The sequence below is a fragment of the Parasteatoda tepidariorum genome, chromosome 12 (genome assembly GCF_982258835.1).
Source record: "Parasteatoda tepidariorum strain Cologne lab strain chromosome 12, Ptep-v5.0, whole genome shotgun sequence".
Lineage (NCBI taxonomy): Eukaryota > Metazoa > Arthropoda > Arachnida > Araneae > Theridiidae > Parasteatoda > Parasteatoda tepidariorum.
In genome coordinates, this window is record NC_141766.1 from 59,800,522 (window position 1) to 59,823,721 (window position 23,200).

Sequence of the window (23,200 nt, forward strand, 5' to 3'; positions counted from 1 at the left end):
TTAAATACTTTTTTAGAAATAAACTCATATTGATGTTCAAACATCAGAAAATTTGCCTGAGAGCTATTTCATATTGAAGGGTGTGACAAGTAAAAACAATATTAAGAGCTAATATTTATATTTAGAGCTATAAATTAGTTAAGAATTGTTTGAAATTTTTATATTTTTTAGGGATGATTGTGACACAAAGTGAAAAACCCTGAGAATTTTTTGGGCGAACACCTGATATCAATTTATCTATTATACATAAATAATATAATTTTTTTAAGTAATATTTATATTTAAATTACCTTCCAATGAAAAATATCACATCTTTTTAGTAATTAATTTAAGAAAAAACTTAGTTTTTATAAGAATATCGATATTGGATACTAAAATCATCTGAATATGAATCGAAATCTTGGATTTTAAGAATACGAAGATAAAAATTGTGATATTGGATATTTAGATCATATGAATCAATATGTGTAACTTTTAAGTCACGTATAAATATGAAAATTCACACTTGATATTGCAAACGTTTGAATACGAAAAACAAAATTGAATATTAAACTCGCTTGAATGCAAATCACAATACTGGATTTCAAAAACGTTTGATTACAAATCATAATATTGATTTTTTAAAATGCGTAAATACAAATTACAATTTTAAATCACGTGAATAGGAAGTGCAATGTAAGATTTTTAAATTGCGAGAATAAAACATGTAACTTTTAAATCAGGTAAATACAAAAATCGAATTTGATATTAAAATCATGTGAATATAAATTGTAATATTAGTGGATTCCAACATAGTTTAAAATATTAAAAACTGCAAAAATACTACAAACCAAGAAAAAAAAATCCAATTGACAGAAGAATCGCCTGTATAAAAACGTCTCATTATCGTGATTCAGCAAAAGTTTCTAAATTTAATTTTAGATTGCATAACTCAGTGAAAATTTAGCTGTATTATACGTTTTGATTCTGACTGAAAGTCCAGAAATTCATAATTTTGAAATATGCAGAATTCCAAGAAATTTACAGAAAATCTCATGCTCTGCTTATAATTTCTAGACCTGGAAGGATTCTACAAAAAACCTGGAATTAAGGGGTACACTTGGAATGCAATGACCTCTGATTTATCAGTGAGCTTAGCCAAATCTTTCACCAAAGAATAAGCACCTTTTAAGCGCTTAAAAAATATTTTTAAGCACTATATACATTAACAAAATGCAAAATAATTTTCAAATACTTTTACATGATCATGATAAAATAACCAATTTCTTACAAAGAACTCTTTTCTTGGTTTTATTGGCCATTTAAAATACTCGAGACATTTTTCTTTTCAATATCAGACGCTGGAAGCCTGAAATTGAGAATATCTTGAAAAATGCAGCAGAGCTACAAATAAGAATGCGAACCCACCTCAGGAGACGCACATGCGGACAACAAACACAGCAGACACAAGTATCTCCTCAAACATGTAAAATTATTGGCTCTTTCATACGCTATGAACCCACGGTATGCCGAAATAGATTGTGGTTGAATGAATTGTGAAAGGAGCGAAAATAAGCACTTTTTAAAAACGCTTCGCTCTATGTTTATCTATATCTGCGCTTCAATTATTAAGCAGGAATAATGTAATAATTAAGCAAAAGCTCAACATTTTTTAAAAAAATATGTTACAATTGTCTCAGGAGACTTTTTGTGAAACAAAACAATATTATATAAATAAAATAAAAAGTAACTACTTTGGTATTTCCATATCCGCATCTATTTATACAAACTACAATCAATCACTCAGGCACCAAAAGAATTTTAAATTTGAATTTTAAAAAAATATCCAAAAGTCAAGGTTGGCAAGTTTCTGCCAAGGTGGTTAAAACCACTGGTAGAAACTGGTTAAAACTGGCATGGCAGAAACCGTGGCAGAAATTCAGAAAATGACATAAAAGTAAGTACTGAGATTGACATATAATGGACAATTCATAGGAAAAACAATTAAATGTTAAACAAAGTACAATTTATTTATAAAATTATCACCATTCAAAATCAAATATTACATTGTTTGCACTCTGCAGTAATCTATAACAAAAGACAAGTTATGATGCAGTTTCTTAACCTAAATAATTTCTCAATTTGCTATGCACGAAAGAGAAATTTGAGAAGATTCTCTCAAGTCTAGCAGAACTAGCAGACATTGCTATCAAGGAACAAGCAAGAATTGTGAAACTTTCATCTATTACATATTTTTTAAAACTGGACCACCGTGTAGCAGCTGGGGTAGTTGTTAAAACTTGACTGGAAAAATAAGTTTCAGGAAATGGGTCCGATACATTTTGCGAAGCTATGACATAAGATCAGGGTTTCCGCTACGGTAGCTTTTTTCGCAAAATGCGAAAAGACCCCTCAAAAATGCTAAAATTCAACAAAGCATTTTCGCATTTTTGCTAAAGGATTTTACTAAATTCCATTAAAAAAAAAAGCTTCCGCGAAAAACCATGACGCTAACATCCATGAAAAAAACTTGATCAAACAAGAAGGAGAAAAAATCTAAATATCTTTCGCAAGAAGAACCATGACGTTGCATTTTCAATTTGTTTTCGGAATCTCCCAGAAAAGATTTTCAGTTTACAGAAACTGAATTACTTTGTGAATGGGGATTATTTAAACACATCTTAATGCAACGATATAAAAACATGTCATTTAGTGAATTACTTTTATTTTTATATACCAATGATGTGTCTGAACAGTACCCATTAATAACTTCTGTTATAGAATATTGTGCAACAATACCAATGCACACTGTTGACTGTGAAAGGGGCTTTAGCTGCCTTAATTTGATTAAAACTAATATTCGAAACAGGTTGTTAATCAACCATGTAAACAATTTGTTAATGATTAATATTGAGGGCCCTGGAGGTGCATTTAACTTTCAAGAAGCATTTGTAAAATGGGGAAACATGAAAGAAAGGAAGATTGTTAATTATAAACCAAAATGTTTTAATAAATAATAAATGTGTTTTTTTTTTTTTTTTGTTATAGGCATTCTTTTTGATATTCTTGTACATTAAGCTATTCTTTGTCAGATAACTTACAGTACTTGTTTGATATAAAGTAATTTTATAAGCCTAATGGCATTTTAGCATTTTGCTAATACTTTTTTTCAGATTTTAGCTTTTTTGCTAATGAATTTTTAGACTCAGCTTAAACCCTGCATAAGATACAAAATTTCGGTTAATATTGGCGAGCAAAATTCTGGCACTTTCTTCTTGAGCGCATGATAATTTCAATCCCAAATACTTTGGATGCAGCATATAAGTTAGCAAATGCTAATCAGTAACTGCCTGTTTAAATCTGTATGTAAACAAAATGTCATTAAGCAATTACTAGAACTAATATAAATGTTTCTTTAATTCCTGCCAGTTTTTACCTGTTGTAACCAGTTTCTGCCACTGGCACAGCAAAACCCAGTTTCTGCCAGGAGTGGCTATGAATTATACCCTTTCAATTGGTCTTCTTTCTGAAGTTATAATTTATTTTATTATTATTGTTTTTAGTTTCATGCAGACCACAGACTGGAAGTTGCTAAAACTTTGCAATTATTTAAGTGTAAATACTGGTACAGACAGTGGCGTAGCGAGGGGTGGGCAAGGGGGGGCATCATGCCCCGGGCGCTACTCGCAAAGGGGCGCCAAATGGTCCGCAAAACAAAAAATTGCTGGATAATTTTTTTTTTATTATAATTGATTTCTGGAAAATATATTTAAATTAGTGCCAGTGTAATATAATAAATGTTAATTCATAAATATTATTCATAATATTTAATATCTAATTCATATTAAATATTATATTAAATTCATATTCATATTAAATGTATTTCAATATTTAATTCACGTCCTTGTCATCGCACTCTGCTTAAAATAAAAATGAAATGTTATTAAATATTATATATAAGTTTAATGTCAGCATAAATTATATTGTAAATTTCACTATGTTACTACCTATCAAGTTTAAGGCATTCTTGGTAAGTAATAAATCAAATAAGATTACTTACTACATCGACTCGACGCTTCTATTATTAAGTGAATAGAGTATGAAAAAATTCGTTAACAGAAAAATTTGTTGTTCTCATATTTGTCACCACAGATTCAAAATCAATTCATTCATCTTCTGGCATCTAAAGTTCGAAATCAACTAACAAACGATATCAAAAGAAATAAATATTATAGACTTTTGTTTGATTCAACTCCTGATATCTCTCATCGAGAACAAATGTCCCAAGTCGCTAGGTATGTAGATGCTGATTTTATCAATAAAAAAGTTTCCATCAAAGAATCTTTTTTGAGTTTTATTGAAATACATGCTAAAGATGCAACCTCGATCAAAAATACAATTTTAGAGAAGTTAAATTACGATGAAATTTCATTAACAAACTGCAGAACACAATGTTACGATAATGCTGCCGTGATGGCAGGTCACACATCTGAAACGCGATGGAGCGCTAGAATACAAGCGGTTATCGTTATCATCTATGGGCTAGAGAATATAAAAGAGCTAATAGAAAAGTTAGCAGAGCACACTACCACTACAAGTGACAACAGAAGTGAAGCTATAATTCTGTTGCAAAATATACTAACCTTTAGTTTTATAACTTTACTTCATTTCTGGTATGAAATCTTAAGAAGGATTGATCGTGTGCAGCTCAGATTACAAGATCCTAGAATGAATTTTAGAGAAGTATTCCATGATCTTGAATCATTAGCGATTCAACTAGCCGAAATTTGAGACAAGCTCTGTAAAGAGGTGATAGAAAAAGCAGAGTCTCTTTGTGAAAAATGGGATATGGATACAACAATACGTGCCTGGAGAATTGGCTATGGTGGTCTTTCCGCAGAAAGTGAAATTTCTCGCGTTATGAAAAGCACTCTTGATCGTCTCCAACAAGAAATGTGTACACGATTAAGTGACCTTAATTTCAAATTTGGATTTCTACTAGACGTTGAAAATTTATTAAACAAGGATAATGTTGATAACGACCTCGAAAAATTTTTTTAAAAATCTGGGTGAATTTTATAATACAGATTTCAATGTAATAGAACTTTTTATCAAAATATGTGACAGCAAAATGTTACTCCACAGTAGAAAAGAAATTAAACCTAAAACTCCATTAGAATTTCTTACTTTTATAATCAATCTCGAATGAAGATGTTTTTCCAAATCTGAGAGCGGCATTTCAAATACTCCTGACTATCTCAGTATCAATTGCCAGCTGCAAATGTTCATTCAGCAAATTAAAATTAATTTTGACAGATCGCCTAAGTGACCTAGCATTTTTAAGTGTGGAAGGAGAAAAATTTTAAATGATCAATTTTGATGATATTATTGATACATTTGCTTCATCAAAAGCACGGAAAATTTGGACATAGTAATAGTTTTATTAATGTATTATAATCATATGATTATTAAATATATGTATCTCCTTAGAGATAATAAATATTTACTTTTTCATTGTTTAAAAACTGCGTGTTTTTAAAATATTTCTTTATAAATATGTAAAATAAATAATAGGTATCTTTTGAACTAATTCTAGATGATCATATACATTTCAAAATCTAGTCTTGCTCTCTCAACTACATTTTTTGTCTCAAATTTAAAGCCTGGCTTGAGTCTATGACTTTATTTATTAATTTGCTATAATCCAAGTCGCCTATATATAAACCATATATATTTAACATATAATATTATATGGTTTTCGAATGGGGGGGGGGCGCTAAAAGGGTATTGTGCCCCGGGCGCGAGTTAAGCTCGCTACGCCACTGGGTACAGAAACCTTCCCACTAAAAAGTACACAGTAGAGACAAAATCTATTGAAATAAATAGCTATATAAGGGCATTGGGAATTGAATACTGCATTTGTTTTCAAAAATACTATTGTTGACAAACATATAATAACACCAGTACAACAAATTTAAAAAAAAAAAAAAAAAAACATCAATAATGTAGCAGTCAAATATTTTCAGTTTAGATACAATTCAGAATATTTAAAAAATAAAATCATTCTTACCAGAAATAGCTGAAGGAGGAACATCTCCATCATCAAAACCTTTAGCAGTGTATGCATATTTGACATTAGAGCATGGCAAAGGTTCTTTACCACTGATTATTTTCACTAATACAAGAACAAAAGCAAAACAAACAAATTGTTTCATACCGATACTTATGGGAATCACTATGAATTGGAGAAAAAAAATACCCTTAACTCAAAGCATAGTAAGCAAGCTGAGATCAGAATAAAAAAGTATCTTTGTTCTGTTAAAACAATTCAATGATGTGATTATAAGCAAAGTATTTTTCCCTATCTTGTATGTTTTACATAGCTAACCATTACATTCATTTATGGCTAGCATAGTATTTTAGTTACATTCTTTTACATGGTCCACAGTATAAGCAGGGATATTTTCGATAAAAAAAATAAAAGACTAGCAGTTATTGTGGATAAGCATTCAGAGTAAAGTAGTATGCGCCAAATTATTTGATCTTTAAGATTAAACTACTTCTAACTGAATAAACTATATAATAGTGAAACTATTTAACTATTTTAAGCACTATATTTTGCTTATCGATATTTTTTTTCTTTCTTTTTTGTTTTGTATAATACCTACATTACCCCAACTCTAGCCCCTTCTAATCTGCTGATGATGATGACTGACGAGTTATTTTAGAGCTCTTTGCTGCAATGCGCTTATAGCTTGCTTGTTTTTAGAGTCTACTTATCTGTTGCTGTTGTTAATTTACGCCGCACTAGAGTTGTTGTTGTTGTAGTTAATTTACGTCGCACTAGAGCTGCACAATGGGCTATTGGCGACAGTCTGGGAAACATCCCTGAGGATGATCCGAAGACAAACCATCACAATTTTGATCCTCTGCAGAGAGGATGGCACCCCTGCTTCGGTAGCCCGACGACCTGCGCGCGAAGTCGAGCACTCTACGGTAGCACAGTTTAACGAGGATCAATACCGCACACCCTCGGTCCCTACGCAGACTGATCCAAGTGGTCACCCACCCGCACACTGACCGTAGCCAATGATGCTTGACTTCGGTGATCTGCTAGGTACCGTTTCTTAACGATCAGTCCACTGCGGGACCTTCTTATCTGAACCAGAAACAACGATTACGAACAACGATGAAAACAACGATGTCTACTTATCTGAACCAGAAACAACGATGAAAACAATTATGATACGAGCCAATCAAATAGGTTTAAAAGACATCCCTAGTCGAGCGGTATCATTTGCCAAACGTTGTGCGAAACAAGAACATGGTGGGCCCGAATCCCGCAGTAACCCTTTGTGATGTCTTTTTCTGAGTTGTTCTATGTGTCTTTCTACTTGACAAAGATTCTTAAGCCAAAATTGAGCACACAATCCTGCAAATGTATGTAATTCCAATAAAGCCAAATAATTATAATACTATAATGTGGTCAGTAAGAGGGTGGGTGACCACTTTGATCAGCCCGCATAGGGACCAAGGGCATGCGGAATCGGTCCTCGTTCTACCGTAAAGTGCTCAACTTCGCGTGCAGGTCGTTGGGCTGCGTATACGCAGACCCTATCAGGGATGAGATAATTGGAGCTTGCATTTGGAATTAGCGATGATTCGTGGAAATGTAGAGGGAGAACAAAATTACATTAACCTAAGCCGCAATTCGATAAACGTTTTTTTCTCCTCGCCTTAAGCTATAAGAAATAAATTAAAGTAAACAAATTAATAAACGCTTATGCATGCGTTTTTCGTTAAAATTTCAGTTTTTTCAGAAGTATCGAAAGCACGTTTGCATGAAATAACTTACTAAATGCGCCAGCACCTTTGCGTTTTGTTTTCGACCATGCATTCCTCGATAAAAAAAAATTTTCTTGGATGTTTACTATCACGTTCTAAAATTTTGCCCATCCTTTATGCATCACCCTATATATATATATATATATATATATATATATATATATATATATATATATATATATATATATATATATATATATATATATATATATATATATATATATATATATATATATATATATATATATATATATATATATATATATATATATATATATATATATATATATATATATATATATATATATATATATATATATATTATCCGTAGTATAATTTAAGTTTTCTTATAAGAAAACTTTATTCGTGTAACTTGCGTTATTCTGCAAGCTCGTGTTGTTCATCTGGAAATTAATTTATAAGTGTGAGATAAACAAATTTGTTAAAATAACTCATTAATTCTTTTTGATATTAAAAATACTTAATTGTTAGGATCATTTTACAAATATACTGTATTTATGTTTCATTAAACGCATAACTATATTTAAAAGAATTTGTGTTTATAACATACCATATTTAATTCCCCTGATATAAATAATTGGATGTGTTAATCTAGAACTGAATTAGTTCACTTTTTACATTTTGTCATTCTTGCCAAGACAGTTATATCAGGCAGTACCGCACTTATTAATTGTTTTACTGGAAATCGAATTAGCTAATCAGCATACTTGTATGTCTGTAAATTCCTATATCACTTGCGCATAGCATTCACTCAAAGTTGAGATTACCAAGTTAAGACTAGAGAAAAGATGCTTTCGCTATGTTTTTAATTTTAATGAAACTATATTTATTTTTTTTAAATATAGTGAGGATGTTTTTTAAAAATTTTACAGAAATTGTATTTGCGAAAAAAATAAAAATATTTTATTAAAGAAACAATAACAAAAAAATTATGTAACATTTTAATAGCATGTTTTATTGGAACAATATTTTGAAGGAGAATTCTATTTAACTTTTATTGTAAAAAATTGAAAAACATTTTATTCTTTTTTTTTTGGAAAGAGCGAAAAATAGCTAAAAAAACGGATAAAATATGTCTCCGACGCTCAGTATACAAATTACCATTTATCTTTCTTTAATATATCTTATAACTTTAATTTTGCAGGTTCGTGCCCTGAAAATCCCCCCGGACTGAAAGTGTTTAATAGAACTGGGCCACTTATAGAACTTTAGACTACGACAGTGCAATCTTTTAAAGATCTTATCTAAGCGTTATGTGGTTGAGGGCTGCATTTGATGAACGATCTTAAAATTAGCGTTGAAAACGTAGTATAGTTCTAAATTTAAAATTTATAGTTGTAAACCTAGATTTGCTATAGATGTAAAGATTAAATTTTATACCAAACTTTAAAATGAAGCTCTAACTTGCTAAAATTTTAAAAGATTGATTTAATAGAGAATATCACTAAAATATGACAGGTGGGATAATAATTTTTGGACAATGAACACTTTATTCAAGTTTAAATATTGAAAAAAAATTTAAAAAGATAAAATAAAATAAGCAATAAAAAAATATTTTAAAATAGACCTTTGACTGGGATCGAACACCGGACCCCTAGGACTTTAAATTTCTTTGGTAACCATGCTTCGCCTCATATGCTGTTGCCCCGAATATTATGCCTAAAGAGGTTCTCAGCGGTTTTTCACCGGAACCTATTTTTGTTCATTGTGGGTCCCCTAATACGTCTATAAGAAATTACTTTACTACAATTTTCAGTAAAGTAACACTCGATCGAAGCACTCGAATACGCCATCTGGAGAGAGACCGGTTTCATGCCTTTAGCCCTTCCCTCTCTTCTTCTTTTCAGTTGTATTGGAATGTACTACGATATTTTCCCTTTTCTTAATATTTTGACTTTTTATTTAATAAAAATATTTTTTTAAATTGCCATGATACTTTTCTTTAGAACTATGTTTAATGTAATTTTCAGTTCCATATAGTTTTCTAACTTAAAAGATTTTAATCTATATGAAAATCAAGAGAGAAACTAACGTACTTCCTTCCTCTATGACTTTCCACTCGGTAATGGGGAAAGCATGTGAAGTGTCGCCATAGGTAGAGAGCTCTTCTTTACGCCACCTGCAGCCCATTTCGATCGCCAATATTAAAGTATAATTTCTTTAAAAGTTTGAAAATTATAAGTGAATATATTAAGTGGAGGTAAGGATGGAGGATTCGTCAGCGTAGAGTCGGGGCCTAAATTAATTCTTTTTTTTTAGCTATTATTCGCTCTTTATAAAGGAAAAATAATAATTTTTTCTTAAAGAACACTTTATTCATGTCAAAATATTGAAAAATAAATAAGATAAAAAAATAAATTAAAAAAATAATAAAATCTTTTTAAACGTTAACCTTTGACCGGGATCGAACTCTGAGACTTCAAATTTCTTTGACCACCAGGCCGCTTCTCTACTGATCATGCCACGCCTCACACGTTGTTCACCCGAATAGTAGGCATACAGAACTTTTCTCCGGTTTTTACGTGGAACCTATTTTGACCCATTGTTTGCCCCTTAACTTGTCTATAAAATATTCCTTTAGTACGATTGTTTAGTATATTACATAATTTTTTTTTTAAAAAATTAAATTTTTCATGTTACCGCATGGATTATGTGTCAAACTATTTTATTTTATGTTCTCTATCTAAATATAAACAATCCCTGCAAGTTACAGCAATGTAACATTATTTTTAAAAAAAAACTTGTTAAGAGTCCACTGTAGCCAAGTTAGCAACATTGTGGGGAGTGAGTAGCTATCGACCCTGTCAACCTACATGTATGAAAAGGTACCCTATCATAGAATCGAGTTAACATGTCTTATATACTAGTGAATTGGAATTGTTATTTTGTAGTAGTGTATACACTACAGTACTCACACACCAGAATTTTATCTGTAATAGAATTCAATGAATGCGATGCCACTAGTTGATTCATTGCTGTCTTGTGAGAAGCCGGGAAAGCTGTATTAAGATCACCATACCTTTTGAGTGCTGGTTGTGAGAGCTGTATTAAGTTAATGGCTGTGGACGCTCCTGTGTTACCTTTAACAGTCGAGTTTATACGTTGCGTGTGATCGAGACTCAGAAGCAACAGCATGAGGAGGTTAATGTCGCCGTCACAAGTAACAAGTCAACTGTTCAATGTGGGCCTTCCATCGAAGTAGGCGTGTTCATAGCGAAGTGGGAGTTTCTGTCACAGTAGGCGTGTTCATATAACGTCCGGGTCACACATGTGGGGAGTGAGTAGTTATCCATCCTGTCAACCTTCATTTATGATAAGGTACCGCAATATAGAATCGAGTTAACATGTCTTCTATACTAGGAAATTGGAATTATATTTTCGTAGTGGTAGATACACTACAAACATAATTTGGCAAAGTTTTGTGAACCCCGTTGAACAATCCAACTGTAATAAACTTTTTTAAAATTATGTCGGAACACATTTGACTGTCCTTTAAAAAAATCTCAGAAAGTAGTGATTTTTTAGCAGCTTTATATTTTACCTCCAAATCTTCTTGCAGAACATTTTTATTTTATTTTTTTGTCATTTTATCATTTTTAAATTTTTTTTTTTTTAAATGTATAAATTATATCTCACCCTCTCACACTCTGTAGATCATCATCGGATTTTCACGGATTTGTTTGAGGGGTGGGCTTTCAATAGATTTCTATTTTCAAATTACATGTTGAGTTTTAAAATCCCACTCAGAAAATGAACATTCTTTTAATAAAAAAATAAAACACACCTTATTTTTATATCCGGAAATAGGGTGTCATTACTTTAGGACAGCAGTTTGAACCCTAAGATGTAAATTTTATTATTTACAAATTTATCTGTAACTGTAAGTATTTGGAGGGTAGCACGCAGTCATAAGAAAGGTTTATACATGCAAAAAATTATTTTCAACAATTATTCCTCGTTATTGTTTGGTGTGGGAGATACGCATATTTACATCATCCCGAATATTTTCAATTGCTATGTTCAAAACTTAATTTATAAGAAAAGATATAGATTTTTTCACATTTACGATGACAACATCCAAAATGTGTCATGAATTGCAGTCGTTTGATTTTTAAGGAAATAACATTTCCCTATCTTAAAATCTATAATTCTAAATTTAAAAAAAATCCAAAATTTAATTGGGATAGATCAAATAGTTACTGACTTCAAGAAACTTTATGTATATATATATATGTGTGCATGTGTGTGATTAAATTATTATTTTTCGAGAGCTATTCAATCGATTCCGTTTGGACCATAATTTTTTAAACTCATCCCCTCATCCCTTCATCTGATATTTGAGAGTCAAAAGTTCGAATCTTTTTTTTTAAAAAAAGGTACATTTATTCATGAAAATACGTTTTTGTGTCCAATTTTGTGTTTTAAAATATCATCTGCACCGCTTTCTTTACCAATTATTTTAAAGAAGAAAAAATGCAAAAAATCAACTAATTTTTTTATTTCAGTAATCAAGACAGGGAACTAAAATAAAACATAATACACAAGTTCTAAGTTGAAATTTTAATTTCTTTATGCGTAAAAAATATTTAATTTACCATCAGTTTACTATCCCACATTATGTCGGGCCGATGAAAAAAGTTAAGTATGAGTCTTTGTATATGTTCGCATCTTCATCATCTGAAAATTCATCGGCATTACTTTCACTTTCTTTCGCGAATGCCATTTTTTTACTCTTTTTTTTTCTATTTAAATTCATCAACCATCGTATATACAATCGCACAAAATACGTCTGCTTTCTCACAAATAGCAAACTTCCCAAACAAATATTCGCAAACTTCCAATCACAGCAGATTATTTTTCTTTTTTGTTTTGCTTCCTGCCGAATAAAAACGTGATAAAACAAAACGCATTGACAAATTCTGCTGTGCCCGAGTTTACTCAGGATAATAAATATTTGCATTATTTACGTACCCGAGTTAACTCGGGATAATCAGGGAAGCGGTTAAAAAAATTGCATTCATGAAAAAGCTGTTTTACGTCCAATTTTGTATTTTAAAATATCAACTGCGCTATTTTATTTCCTCCTATCCCTAGTGCTCTTTTTCCTGCTTAAAATCCACATTTCAAATCATTCATATTGCATCCTAAGTGAAAATTCAATCATTCGAGCAAATACTCCGTCAATGTCCGTTTTTTATTTTGCGCACAGCGAAACGTTTCCAGTGCAGAGCTTCTTTTGCTCCCGAGTGCATCCCTTTCACGGAAGACGATAAAAAGATATTGGTAGGCGGAGGGTAATAAGACAAATCACCCTTCATTCCAACCAAAAGATGACTAAAAAAGGGATTTGCATGATATCGGGAGAGGCAATTCCCCCCAAGAGACAGAGGGGAGAAAACTATTTGTATGAAAATTGAGCAAATTTCTCGGCAGATGCGTTTTGTGGATGTGAATGAAATATTGATCCCGTTATAGGCAGGCATTTGGAATACTGCTTACAAGAAATATCGACAAATCAATTGTGAGAGAATTATAAAGAGGAATTCATGTTTTATATGACGTCTTAGATTGCCCATCACACTATTTATAGTCCCGAAGATCTGTCCTCTCTACTGAGTGGAACTTTATGAAAACGATATTTACACCATTCTTAACTGACCTAGTGTGGTTTAGTAATGAAGAACCGGACTTTTCAACATATATAACGAGAGAAGAACATAAAATAGGTCAGATGAAATAGCGTTCATTTTATTGATTTTCTGACGTCCATCATGCAGTTTTCTGTCACCGAGCTACGAAAGATTCGTGTCCTTGCTGACAATAGGGCGGAATTAGGCTACATTTTCGCACTTACGATGGCTCACTTTAGTGCGTATTTTTGAAAACATACCGCATTTTGCGATATGTAAAAGTACAGGATTTTGATTGGTCAAATTTGTCCATCTTAATTGCAAAAATTTAGCTGAATTCCGCCCCTAGAAAGCCCCGTGGATTTACGAAATATAGATTAATGAAGAAGCAAACATAAAACTGACAGATTTTTCACTGTACTGATATTTTATTTCAAAAAAAAGTTTATAAGGAAGGGAACGTAAAATTAACTTTCTATTCGATTTGGGGGCCCCTCTCTGATGTGGGGGCCCGGTTCAACTGTCCCGTATGCATCTGCCTTAGTCAAGCTCTGAGCGTGGAATGTCAAATCGAAGTGGAAGTTTCTGTCAAGATAGGCATGTTCACATCACGTCCAAAAACCACCAATGTGAGTAGTTATCGACCCTGTCAACCATCATCTATGAAAAGGTACCCCATCATAGAATCGACTTAACATGTTTTATATACTAGTGAATTGGAATTGAATTTTTGTAGTGGTGGACCCACCAAAGTACTCCACCACCAGAATTTGTCTGCCAGAATTTTATCTTGTATTGCTGTAGTGGTAGCTACTCTACAAACCTTGCAAAAGCACAAAAATGTGCTCCCCCTGTCAGTTCCGTTCTGAATTTTGAAAATGTTCACGTTCATGACTATCTTCTTCCTTTTTTTTTTATCGTTCAAACTTAAAATTGTTTGTTTAAATTAACTCTGTTTTCTCTGGCTGCTATAGTTCACCTGCATTCAACTTCACTTTCTCTGTCTGATTTAGCTGACAAAATGAACTTCGAAATCGCATTCCAAAAACTATAGAGCCGCGTAAAGCATTGCCCGGATGAAGTATGTCTGTATTGAACCTTTTTTTTGCATTGAAAGAACTGGTGACTATTTGATCACCATAATCACCATTTTGAATAGACCATATTATTGTTTATTTTTTAATCATTTACAAATTAATATAAATAATGATGAATCAAAGACATACAGATTAGTCCATATTCAAATAAAAATCAGTCTATATTTAAATAGAAATGTTTAATTCATTGTTGTACAATATTTTAAACATGAAATTTTAATATGCTAGCAATATTGTTTGTATTAAACTATTTAAACATTCTACAATATAATGGTTTTAACTGCGCTAAAAGTAGCAGATTATAAATATATATATTTTACTTTTGATTTAACACGGCTAATTTGCTTACAGACAATTACTTTTGTCTTTTTCATTTTTGCAGAAAAACAGTACTTATTACTTACAGCTAGATAATACGTTTCAACAAAGAAGTCAACTACTACGAGTGAACAATAGTGATCACAATACAAAATATTTACTGACCTTATTGGATACATGATCAATAAGTTAATTCTTAAATATTTTAATTTAGCGGTCGAGTTTATTAAATACACTGAATGTTTCTACAACATCTACAATCTCAAACACATCGTGCTTTAAATTACTTTTCTAGCTGATTTTTAACTCAAGGAAAAAACATTACCTATGATACTACTTTATCATGTAACTATCATTGAAATTTATAAAGTTTGCAAAAAACTACTAAATTATAAATACCTTAAATAGTTGAAACGAAAGCTGCTGAGCTAAAACAAGATGGCGAGGTCGTCTTGTAAACAAGCATGAAGGAGTTACAGCTCAACATAAACAGTTGAAAAAGTTTTTCTAGTTCAATCGTTCAGAAACTACCACTAATATTATCTTGCGCTTTCTGCCATAAAAGTGCATTGGCTGAAAATGATATTTTAAGTAATATTTAATTTATAGTTTTCCTTCATAAATAAATGTTTATTTATTAATAATATGGGATAACCTTTCGCAAAAATGTGGCGCTGGACCAAAAGTAATAAAATAGATGAAAATTTTGAAAGTTTAAATGCTAGATCGAATACTATTTAATTTTATGTAATATTAGTTCTAATATTAGAAGATAGGATTCAAGAGTCTTGCGTTTTCTAGCACTGCAGTCTTATATTGCATTTTTCTAATATTAGATCATATTTTTTGCTACCTGGGAATATTGTTCGATATAGTAAAAAATTTGGGGAACGTCGATCGATATCTCTCAGCATTTCGGATATCTCTAAATTTATATTTTAAATTTATTATTTGGAATTATGAAAATTTGACGTCATTTTTTGTTTTTTAAATGATTAATTTAAAAGACAAAATACGTCAACAAACACAATAAAGATTAGAATGAAAAGTTTTACAAACAGACTTTTAATGTGAAATCGACGGGAATCGTACACTATCGTACACACAATGTCGATTTTCGCCAATATTGACAATGTCGGTCGATGTAGACTAAATCTGTTACAATATTCCGGTGCTACTTGGGTTGTGAGCCAAATGACTTAAAAAAAAAAACCCGGAAACAGTAACCCGCAATAGGCGGTATGGAGCTTGCAGCTTTCCCTAGTGTAGAAAACACCATCCATTGACACGTTTTAAAAGAAAAAGAAGTTATCTAGTGCATCAACTGAAGTGTTAATAAATTTCAATTTCTTTTCAAAGTGTTATGGTCCCGCAGTGGACTGATCGTTAAGACACGGTTCCCAGTAGATCACCGAAGTCAAGCATCACTGGTTGCGGTCAGTGTGTGGATGGGTGAGCACTTGGATCAGTCTGAGGTTGGGATCGAGGGTGTGCGGTATCGGTCCTCGTTAAACTGTTCTGCCGTAAAGTGCTCGACTTCGCGTGCAGGTCGTCGGGCTACCGAAGCAGGGGTGCAGAGGATCAAAATTGTGATGGCATGTCTTCGGATCATCCTCAGGGAGGTTTCCCAGACTGTCGCCAATAGCCCATTGTGCAGCTCTAGTGCGACGTAAATGAACTACAACTGCAACATCAAAATGTTATTATTATTTTTTAGAAATTTAAAACATTTAATCTAAGGGCCCCAACAATTTGAATGGCTTAGGGCCCCGTGTACGCTTAATCCGGCACTGGCTGCAAGTGATAGTGATGATAAAATTAACTAATAAGATTTATGGGATTTAGTTATCAGTTATGATCGCGCATCTACCACACTTTAATTGGGTATAATATAAAAAAAACACAGCTACTTCCACTTAGTAGGAATAATATTTACCATGACGCAATGCTAAATTCTATGCCCCTATCCACATAAATGCCACTATCCACATAAATCAATTATTAATCAAAAATCGAATATCAATTACTTTTCTTTATAATGCAATAAAATCTGGCGAGCAGCTATTTAAACGATCAAACACTTCGTTTGTTTATTTGTGGCTTGAAGTTAGGCTCGCAGAAAATGCCGTTCATGGGTTAAATTTAGTAGAAATAACACAACCTGTGACGTAGGATATTGGCGATCGAAATGGGCTGCAGGTGGCGTACAGCAGAACTCTTTTCCTATGGCAACACTTCACATGCTTTCCCCATTAGCGTGCGGAAAGTCATAGAGGAAGGAAGTACGTTAGTTTCTCTCTTGATTTTCATATAGATTAAAATCTTTCAACTTGAAACACTATATGAAACTGAAAACTGCATTAAACATAGTTCTAAAGAAAAGTATCACGGAAATTTTAAAAAATATTTTGATTAAATAAAAAGGAAAAATATTAAGAAAAGGGAAAATATCGTAGTACATTCCTATACAACTGAAAAGAGGAGGAGAGGGAAGGGAGAAGGGCTAAAGGCATGAAACCGGTCTCTCCCCAGATGGCGTATTCGAGTGTTGCGATCGCGAATAGTATACCCAATTCAATTCACATGGGCTTGTGAAAATAGGATTTAAGATTCTCTAATACATCTCTTTTAATCCATGATAGCTACAAGCGCATTTATGAAGCATAAAAATCATACTCAATCTATATTCTTGCATTCTGTCAAACAAAATTTTGTAACATTATTTCATTCACGCAAAAATTAGCTCTAGCAAGTCATTAATTTTTAATAAACTTAAAACAAATCAGAAAATTTTGAACTTGAAATATTCCTCAATGTCTGTTGGAGAATATTTAAGCATAATTAAAGAATCTGTTTCACTTGAAGAAACCGATTTAAATAATATTTTTGATCGAATAAATCTATTGAGTACTGCAAATGTAGCAAAGGAATCTGAGGTAAAAATTTCTGTGTTTGAAAATATCTTTATTATTCATAATACATAAAATATATTATAATAATATTTTTAAATAACTGATTAACATTCAGTTCATAAATCTTCCTATGTTGCTTTGATTGTTTTTTCCTGGCCTATATCACATTAACCCCTTCCTTCTCCTTCCCGTGAAAATGATGGGGTGAGTTTTCGCCCTCTATTTCTCGCTTCCGTGATATTTCCGGGCTGCAGTGTTCAGTAGTAATGCGCCAATGAGAATTAAACTAATTACTTTCTTTTGCCTGGAAAACATTTTATTTGTGGGGGATTAATCTTAGACTATGTCAACCTTTATCTATCAAAAGGTACCTCAAGATAGAATCGAGTTAACATAACTTATATACTAGTGATTTGGTATTTAATATTTGTAGTGGTAGTTACGCCACATATTTCTGATTTTACGCACCAGATGGCAGTACCAGGATAATTTTAAGGTAAATGTAGATAGTTTATTTTAAACTAGATGTCAGCACTAATAAATTTTCAGGGATAAAAAAAAATAGGCAATTATATAACCGTTTTCTTGAAAATTAACCGATTGTTATGGGGTTAACACAGGTGCAAAAATACTTGCAACAAATACCCTAAGTGTTTTCTATTCTGAAAATAATTTTTTTACTTGCTTTTATGAAGTTTTACTTTTGATGAGCTAAATAACTATAAAATATCTCAAATATTTTATTTTCTCTTCCAGGCACAAAATTTGTGTCAGGTAGGGTGACCCTGGATAATTCACGATCACTCTGTTTCTGGGGTAAATAATGACCACTTAAGTTTTATTTAAATTTTTTTTAATTTGAATCATGGACAAGAATGCTTGTACGCTTTACTAAAGTATAACTATTGTAATATCTCCCTAACCACAACTGAACAGAAACGAACTGCACATGCGTAATAGTCAGTGATTTTTAAGAGAGTAAGTTGTAGGAGATCCTCTCCTCTCTGCTATAGAGTCATGAATGAAAATTTGTGTGTTTTTTTTTGTTGTTATTTTTAAATAAATTGTTTTTGTTTATTACCACGTTTGTTGAGAAATACGTTACAGACAAATAAATTGGAGGCACCTGACGAGATATGAAAGTCGTGGCTGAACCGTTGTTGTTCGGTGATTAAAAATCCAATAAGTGCTAATATTTGATGATGGAAATAAATAAAAATTCTGGCAAAAAGATAATCTCAATCCTTGAGATCGTTTAAGATAGGAAATTTTCTCCGAAGATTAAGGAATGTGCTATTTGTGCTCCGATTTCGATTTAATTACAAAGCAGTATTCATCCTGAATACAAGTGTTCCAATTTGTGAAAGAGGTACCCTTTCTTGTTATATTTGAGATAATTCAATGGTTGGCCTATACCAGTATTATCTTTTCGATTTGTTTACAAAGCAATATTCATCCTGAATGCAAGTGTTCCGATTTGTAAAAAAAAGGTACCCTTCCTTATTATATCTGAAATAATCTCATGGTTAACATATACCAATATTATCTAGATATCATATCGTCCAGATGTAGAATGTGAATGTGTTACTGTTTAAAGTGTTTTGACAATTTTTTTATGTGAATAGAACAGTAAGTATATTGATTTTGAGTGCTAGTATATAATAGAAGTGTCGAAAAAATTTTGAAACAGTGTAAAATAATTACTTTGTATATCTAATCATTTTTTGATTAGATATACAAAGATATATATTGAAGAAAGTTATTTGTTTTTCTCTTAGAAATGTGCAAATATTTATTTATATAGTTTTCTATGTATTGAGTGTAGTAAATTAAGTGATTTCTGTAAGTAAAATCATTATAAAATTAATAACGAAGCATGAGAAATATTTCTGTTTTAAACAGGAAGTAGGGGGAAAATTAGCTTATTCATCATTGCGGTTTTGAAAGAAATCGAATACTTTTTTTTTTCTTTCTTGCTTTGATGTATTTATTACTTTTGCTAGAGCTGTTATTTAATCCGTTCATAAATTTTTTTCTACAGATACTGATTGCTTATATATATATATTTTTTTTTAATTTTATTAAAAATTTTAAATTTGTGTTTGAGTTTATGAAGGTAAAGAGTAGAAGCATTTATATTTTGTTTTGATTTTCACGTCTATCTTTAGATATTACTTTTAGCTTAATTAAGGATTTAAATGACGATTTATATTTTGATATAATATTTTTATGAGATACATTTTTCATTATAATTGGATTTATTCTTGAAAATTTTTGTTTCGGATGAATAATATTTTTCTTATTGTTTTCGGTTTGGTTCTCATCATTGCTGTTCCTTGTTATTAAATAACCTATTTAAAAAAATATAAAATTACAGTGTCATAAAATTTACAGTTTTGTTTCAATTTAAATTTTATGATTTTTTTATTGTTTAGCTAAGTACTTAATTGAGGTAAATATATTTATTTTCTTTGAGTTAGCAAGGGTATAATTTTTTTCTTTGGTAAAATATCTACACATTTAAGTTAAAATTTATTGGATTAAATTTTTGATTTATTATTTAATCTTAACCATGGCATTCTTGGGCAATGGATTAAAGGGAGATTTATTAGTGTTAGCATCAGAGTTAGAAATAGATGTTAATCCAACTATGACAATAATTTAATTGAAAAAAAGCCATAACAGAAGATGATATGTATGAAGAGGAGTTCGCTAAAGAATTATTTTTTACTATTATCGAGGAAAGAAAACAACGTAAGGAAGAGGAGAAGAAGGTTCAGTTGAAGGAGGAAGCTGAATCAGAGGCGTTGAAATTAAAAGAAGCAGCTGAAGCAGAGGCAATGCGGTGAAAAGAAGAGAGAGAATATGAGTTGGAGCGAATGAAACTTGAAGTTAAATTAAAGATGGCTGGTACTCCTCAAGTAGAAGGTGCGTGAAATTCAAAAGATATACACTCGTTAGTTCATAAATATGACATTAAAGAAGATATTAGTTTGTATTTGGTGTTATTGAGCGCCAAGCACGGAGGGCGGAAATAGGAAAAGAGTTGTGGATAACACATTTGTTGGGTTTACATCCTTATGAAATAACACAAATTATTGCCCGTGAACCTGATGATAAAGCCCAAGATTATGAACACGTTAAAGGACTTTTACTGAAGAGGTTCAAGCTTTCACCTGAAAAATTTCGTCAACTTTTTATGAAGCATCTAAAATCAACTGAAGGAACTTGGCCAGACTTCTATCACGAACTTTCTAATTATTTTGATGGGTGGATAACGGGATTAAAAGTAGATACTTTTGAAAAGTTAAAAGATTTGATTATAACTGACCAGATGAAGAAACGAGTTCTTCAAGAATTTAAAGAGTACTATTTGGATGAATGGAGTAACATTACATCTCCAGTAGAACTTGCTGGAAAGTTAGAAGAATTTGATGACGTACGAAAAACGATAAAATCAAAAGACTCTAGAAGTATTCCTACAAAGCCAAAAGTGTTACCAAGTCCGCCAGCATATCGCAAAAATTTTACGAAATATGATAATTATAGAACTGATAGAGTTTTGTCTGAAAGATATAAGAACTTTAGGAAAGATAATGTGTATGATAGAAGAGAAGAATATATAGATAGTAGAAACAAGGATGTCAACCACATAAATGATCGTAGGGAAACAGGGATAGGTCGAACATTTGATAAACGAAGGACTCCAAAGCGCTATGAATGTGGTTCCAGCAACCATCTCTGTCCTCACTGTCCAAAACTAAGGAATCCAAAAGATATTGTAAATATTAACAGAATCGTGGAAGGATAGAAGATGAATTTTTGGCTCCATATACCGTTGTTGGTAAAGTGAATGACCACTTAATGCCTATTTTAAGAGATACTGGTGCTAGTATCGATGTCATATGTAGAAAATATACATCTCCCAATAAGTTTACAGGTGAGACAATTTGGGTGCAACAACCTCTTGATGAAGGCCCTGTGTGTTTACCTCTTGCACAAGTTACAATATCACTTCCAGGTGGAGACCTAATTACAAAGGCCGCTGTTGTTCATCATGAACTAGATAAAGGACGCTATATAATGGGAAATCGTACAGCGTCTTTACTTTCTGATTCTCAATTAAGAGAAATGTCTGCACCCCTAGCAATAAATGCTGTTGAAACAAGAGCACAAACATTACGAAAACAGAGGAGAGAGAACAATTGTCAAGAAGAAATAATCGACACAGAAAAAGGAACTTTTGAAGATACTACGTCTGTAATGGAGCCAGAAAAAGTTGAACATGCTGAAAACTTCGAATCTACTTCTGAATCAATGATCGAGAATGATTTCCAATTTCCTCCTCCTGATGAAAGTGGAGATTCACTGCTAGAAATAAATACAGATCAGCTTGCCAATTTACAGGTAGAAGACCCGGATTTGCAACCTCTCTTCAAAATTGCCAATAAAAATAAAGAAGTTGAAGATCGAAATAAAAAATTTTCCATCAAAAGTAAACTATTAATGAAAATTCAAGAAGATCATAATGGGAAAATAAAGGAATGAATAGTGATACCAAAAAAGTTCAGAGCCAAAATTATGACTTTATGCCATGAAAATACTTCTGGTCATCTGGGAGTCACAAAAACGAAGGATAGGCTTAACCGTCACTTCTTTTGACCTAAATGTTATAAAGATATTGAAGATTATGTGAGATCTTGTGACAGTTGTCAAAGGGCTGGCAAACCGAATGAGAAAAAGAAAGCTCCTTTAAAGCTTGTGCCTATAATTCAGGAAGTATTTTCTAAATTGAATATTGACGCTTGTGGTCCACTTCCTATCACTCCATCTGGGAAGCGTTACATCATCACTTCCATTTGTTTATCTTCTAAATATCCTGATGCGATACCGGTTACTGATTTAACTTCCATATCAGTAACAGATGCATTACTTAATATTTTCAGTAGATCAGGCTTTCCTGTTGAAATCCAGTGTGACCAAGGGACATCTTTTGTTAGCAATTTAACCAGCGAATTTTTTGATCGTTTCGGAATAAAGGTGTGCCGTAGTTCTGTACATCATCCGCAATCCAATCCTGTTGAGAGATTTCATAGAACAATAAAACGTATTTTGAGAGTTTTATGCTTGAAAGCAGGAAATGATTGGGAAAAACATCTACCCTCAGCACTCTTCGCCCTTCGAACAGTGACATCACGAAAGCACCGGATTCTCACCCGCAGAATTAGTGCATGGAAAACAACTCCAAACACCGGAAACTTTGCTTTATGAAAAATGGACAGGATTAGACATAGAATCCAACCCAGTTACAGATTATGTTTTCCAGTTAATTAATCGCTTGAAAAGATGTCAAGAACTAGCTATAGAGAAAATGGAAGAAGTACAGATAGAAAGAAAA

The 23,200-nt window shown here is 32.0% G+C and overlaps 3 protein-coding genes across 7 annotated transcripts in view; 2 read left to right on the forward strand and 1 right to left on the reverse strand.

Moving 5' to 3' along the window:
• Positions 1-15,383, reverse strand: part of LOC107449382 (glypican-6) — a 51,503-nt gene extending 36,120 nt beyond the window's left edge. The window contains exon 1 of one of the 2 annotated variants that reach the window (XM_087155992.1): positions 15,290-15,383. Coding sequence is in view for 1 of the 2 variants with exons in the window: in XM_016064891.4 (XP_015920377.1) it covers positions 6,050-6,194 (145 nt within the window). In the remaining variant the exon portion in view is untranslated. Of the gene's footprint in view, positions 1-6,049; positions 6,706-15,289 lie in introns of those variants that run through there. The other variant, XM_016064891.4, reaches the window with a different exon arrangement.
• Positions 15,384-17,472: 2,089 nt separating this feature from the next.
• Positions 17,473-23,200, forward strand: part of LOC107449378 (HEAT repeat-containing protein 6) — a 140,013-nt gene continuing 134,285 nt past the window's right edge. For 2 of the 4 annotated variants that reach the window (XM_087156224.1, XM_087156223.1), the window contains exon 1: positions 17,532-17,826. In XM_087156224.1, the coding sequence (XP_087012350.1) occupies positions 17,704-17,826 (123 nt within the window). In that variant the 5' untranslated portion in view covers positions 17,532-17,703. Of the gene's footprint in view, positions 17,827-18,558; positions 18,619-23,200 lie in introns of all 4 variants that reach the window. The other 2 variants (XM_087156225.1, XM_087156222.1) reach the window with 2 other exon arrangements.
• On the forward strand, positions 21,665-23,044 carry LOC147801114 (uncharacterized). The gene has a single exon (XM_087156226.1). It carries the CDS (start codon positions 21,667-21,669, stop codon positions 22,348-22,350), a length of 684 nt encoding a protein of 227 aa, XP_087012352.1. The 5' UTR covers positions 21,665-21,666; the 3' UTR covers positions 22,351-23,044.

What these genes read in the sequence shown, in the direction of transcription:
- LOC147801114 (XM_087156226.1), top strand. Translation starts at nt 21,667, where the DNA reads ATGCCTATTTTAAGAGATACTGGTGCTAGTATCGATGTCATATGTAGA.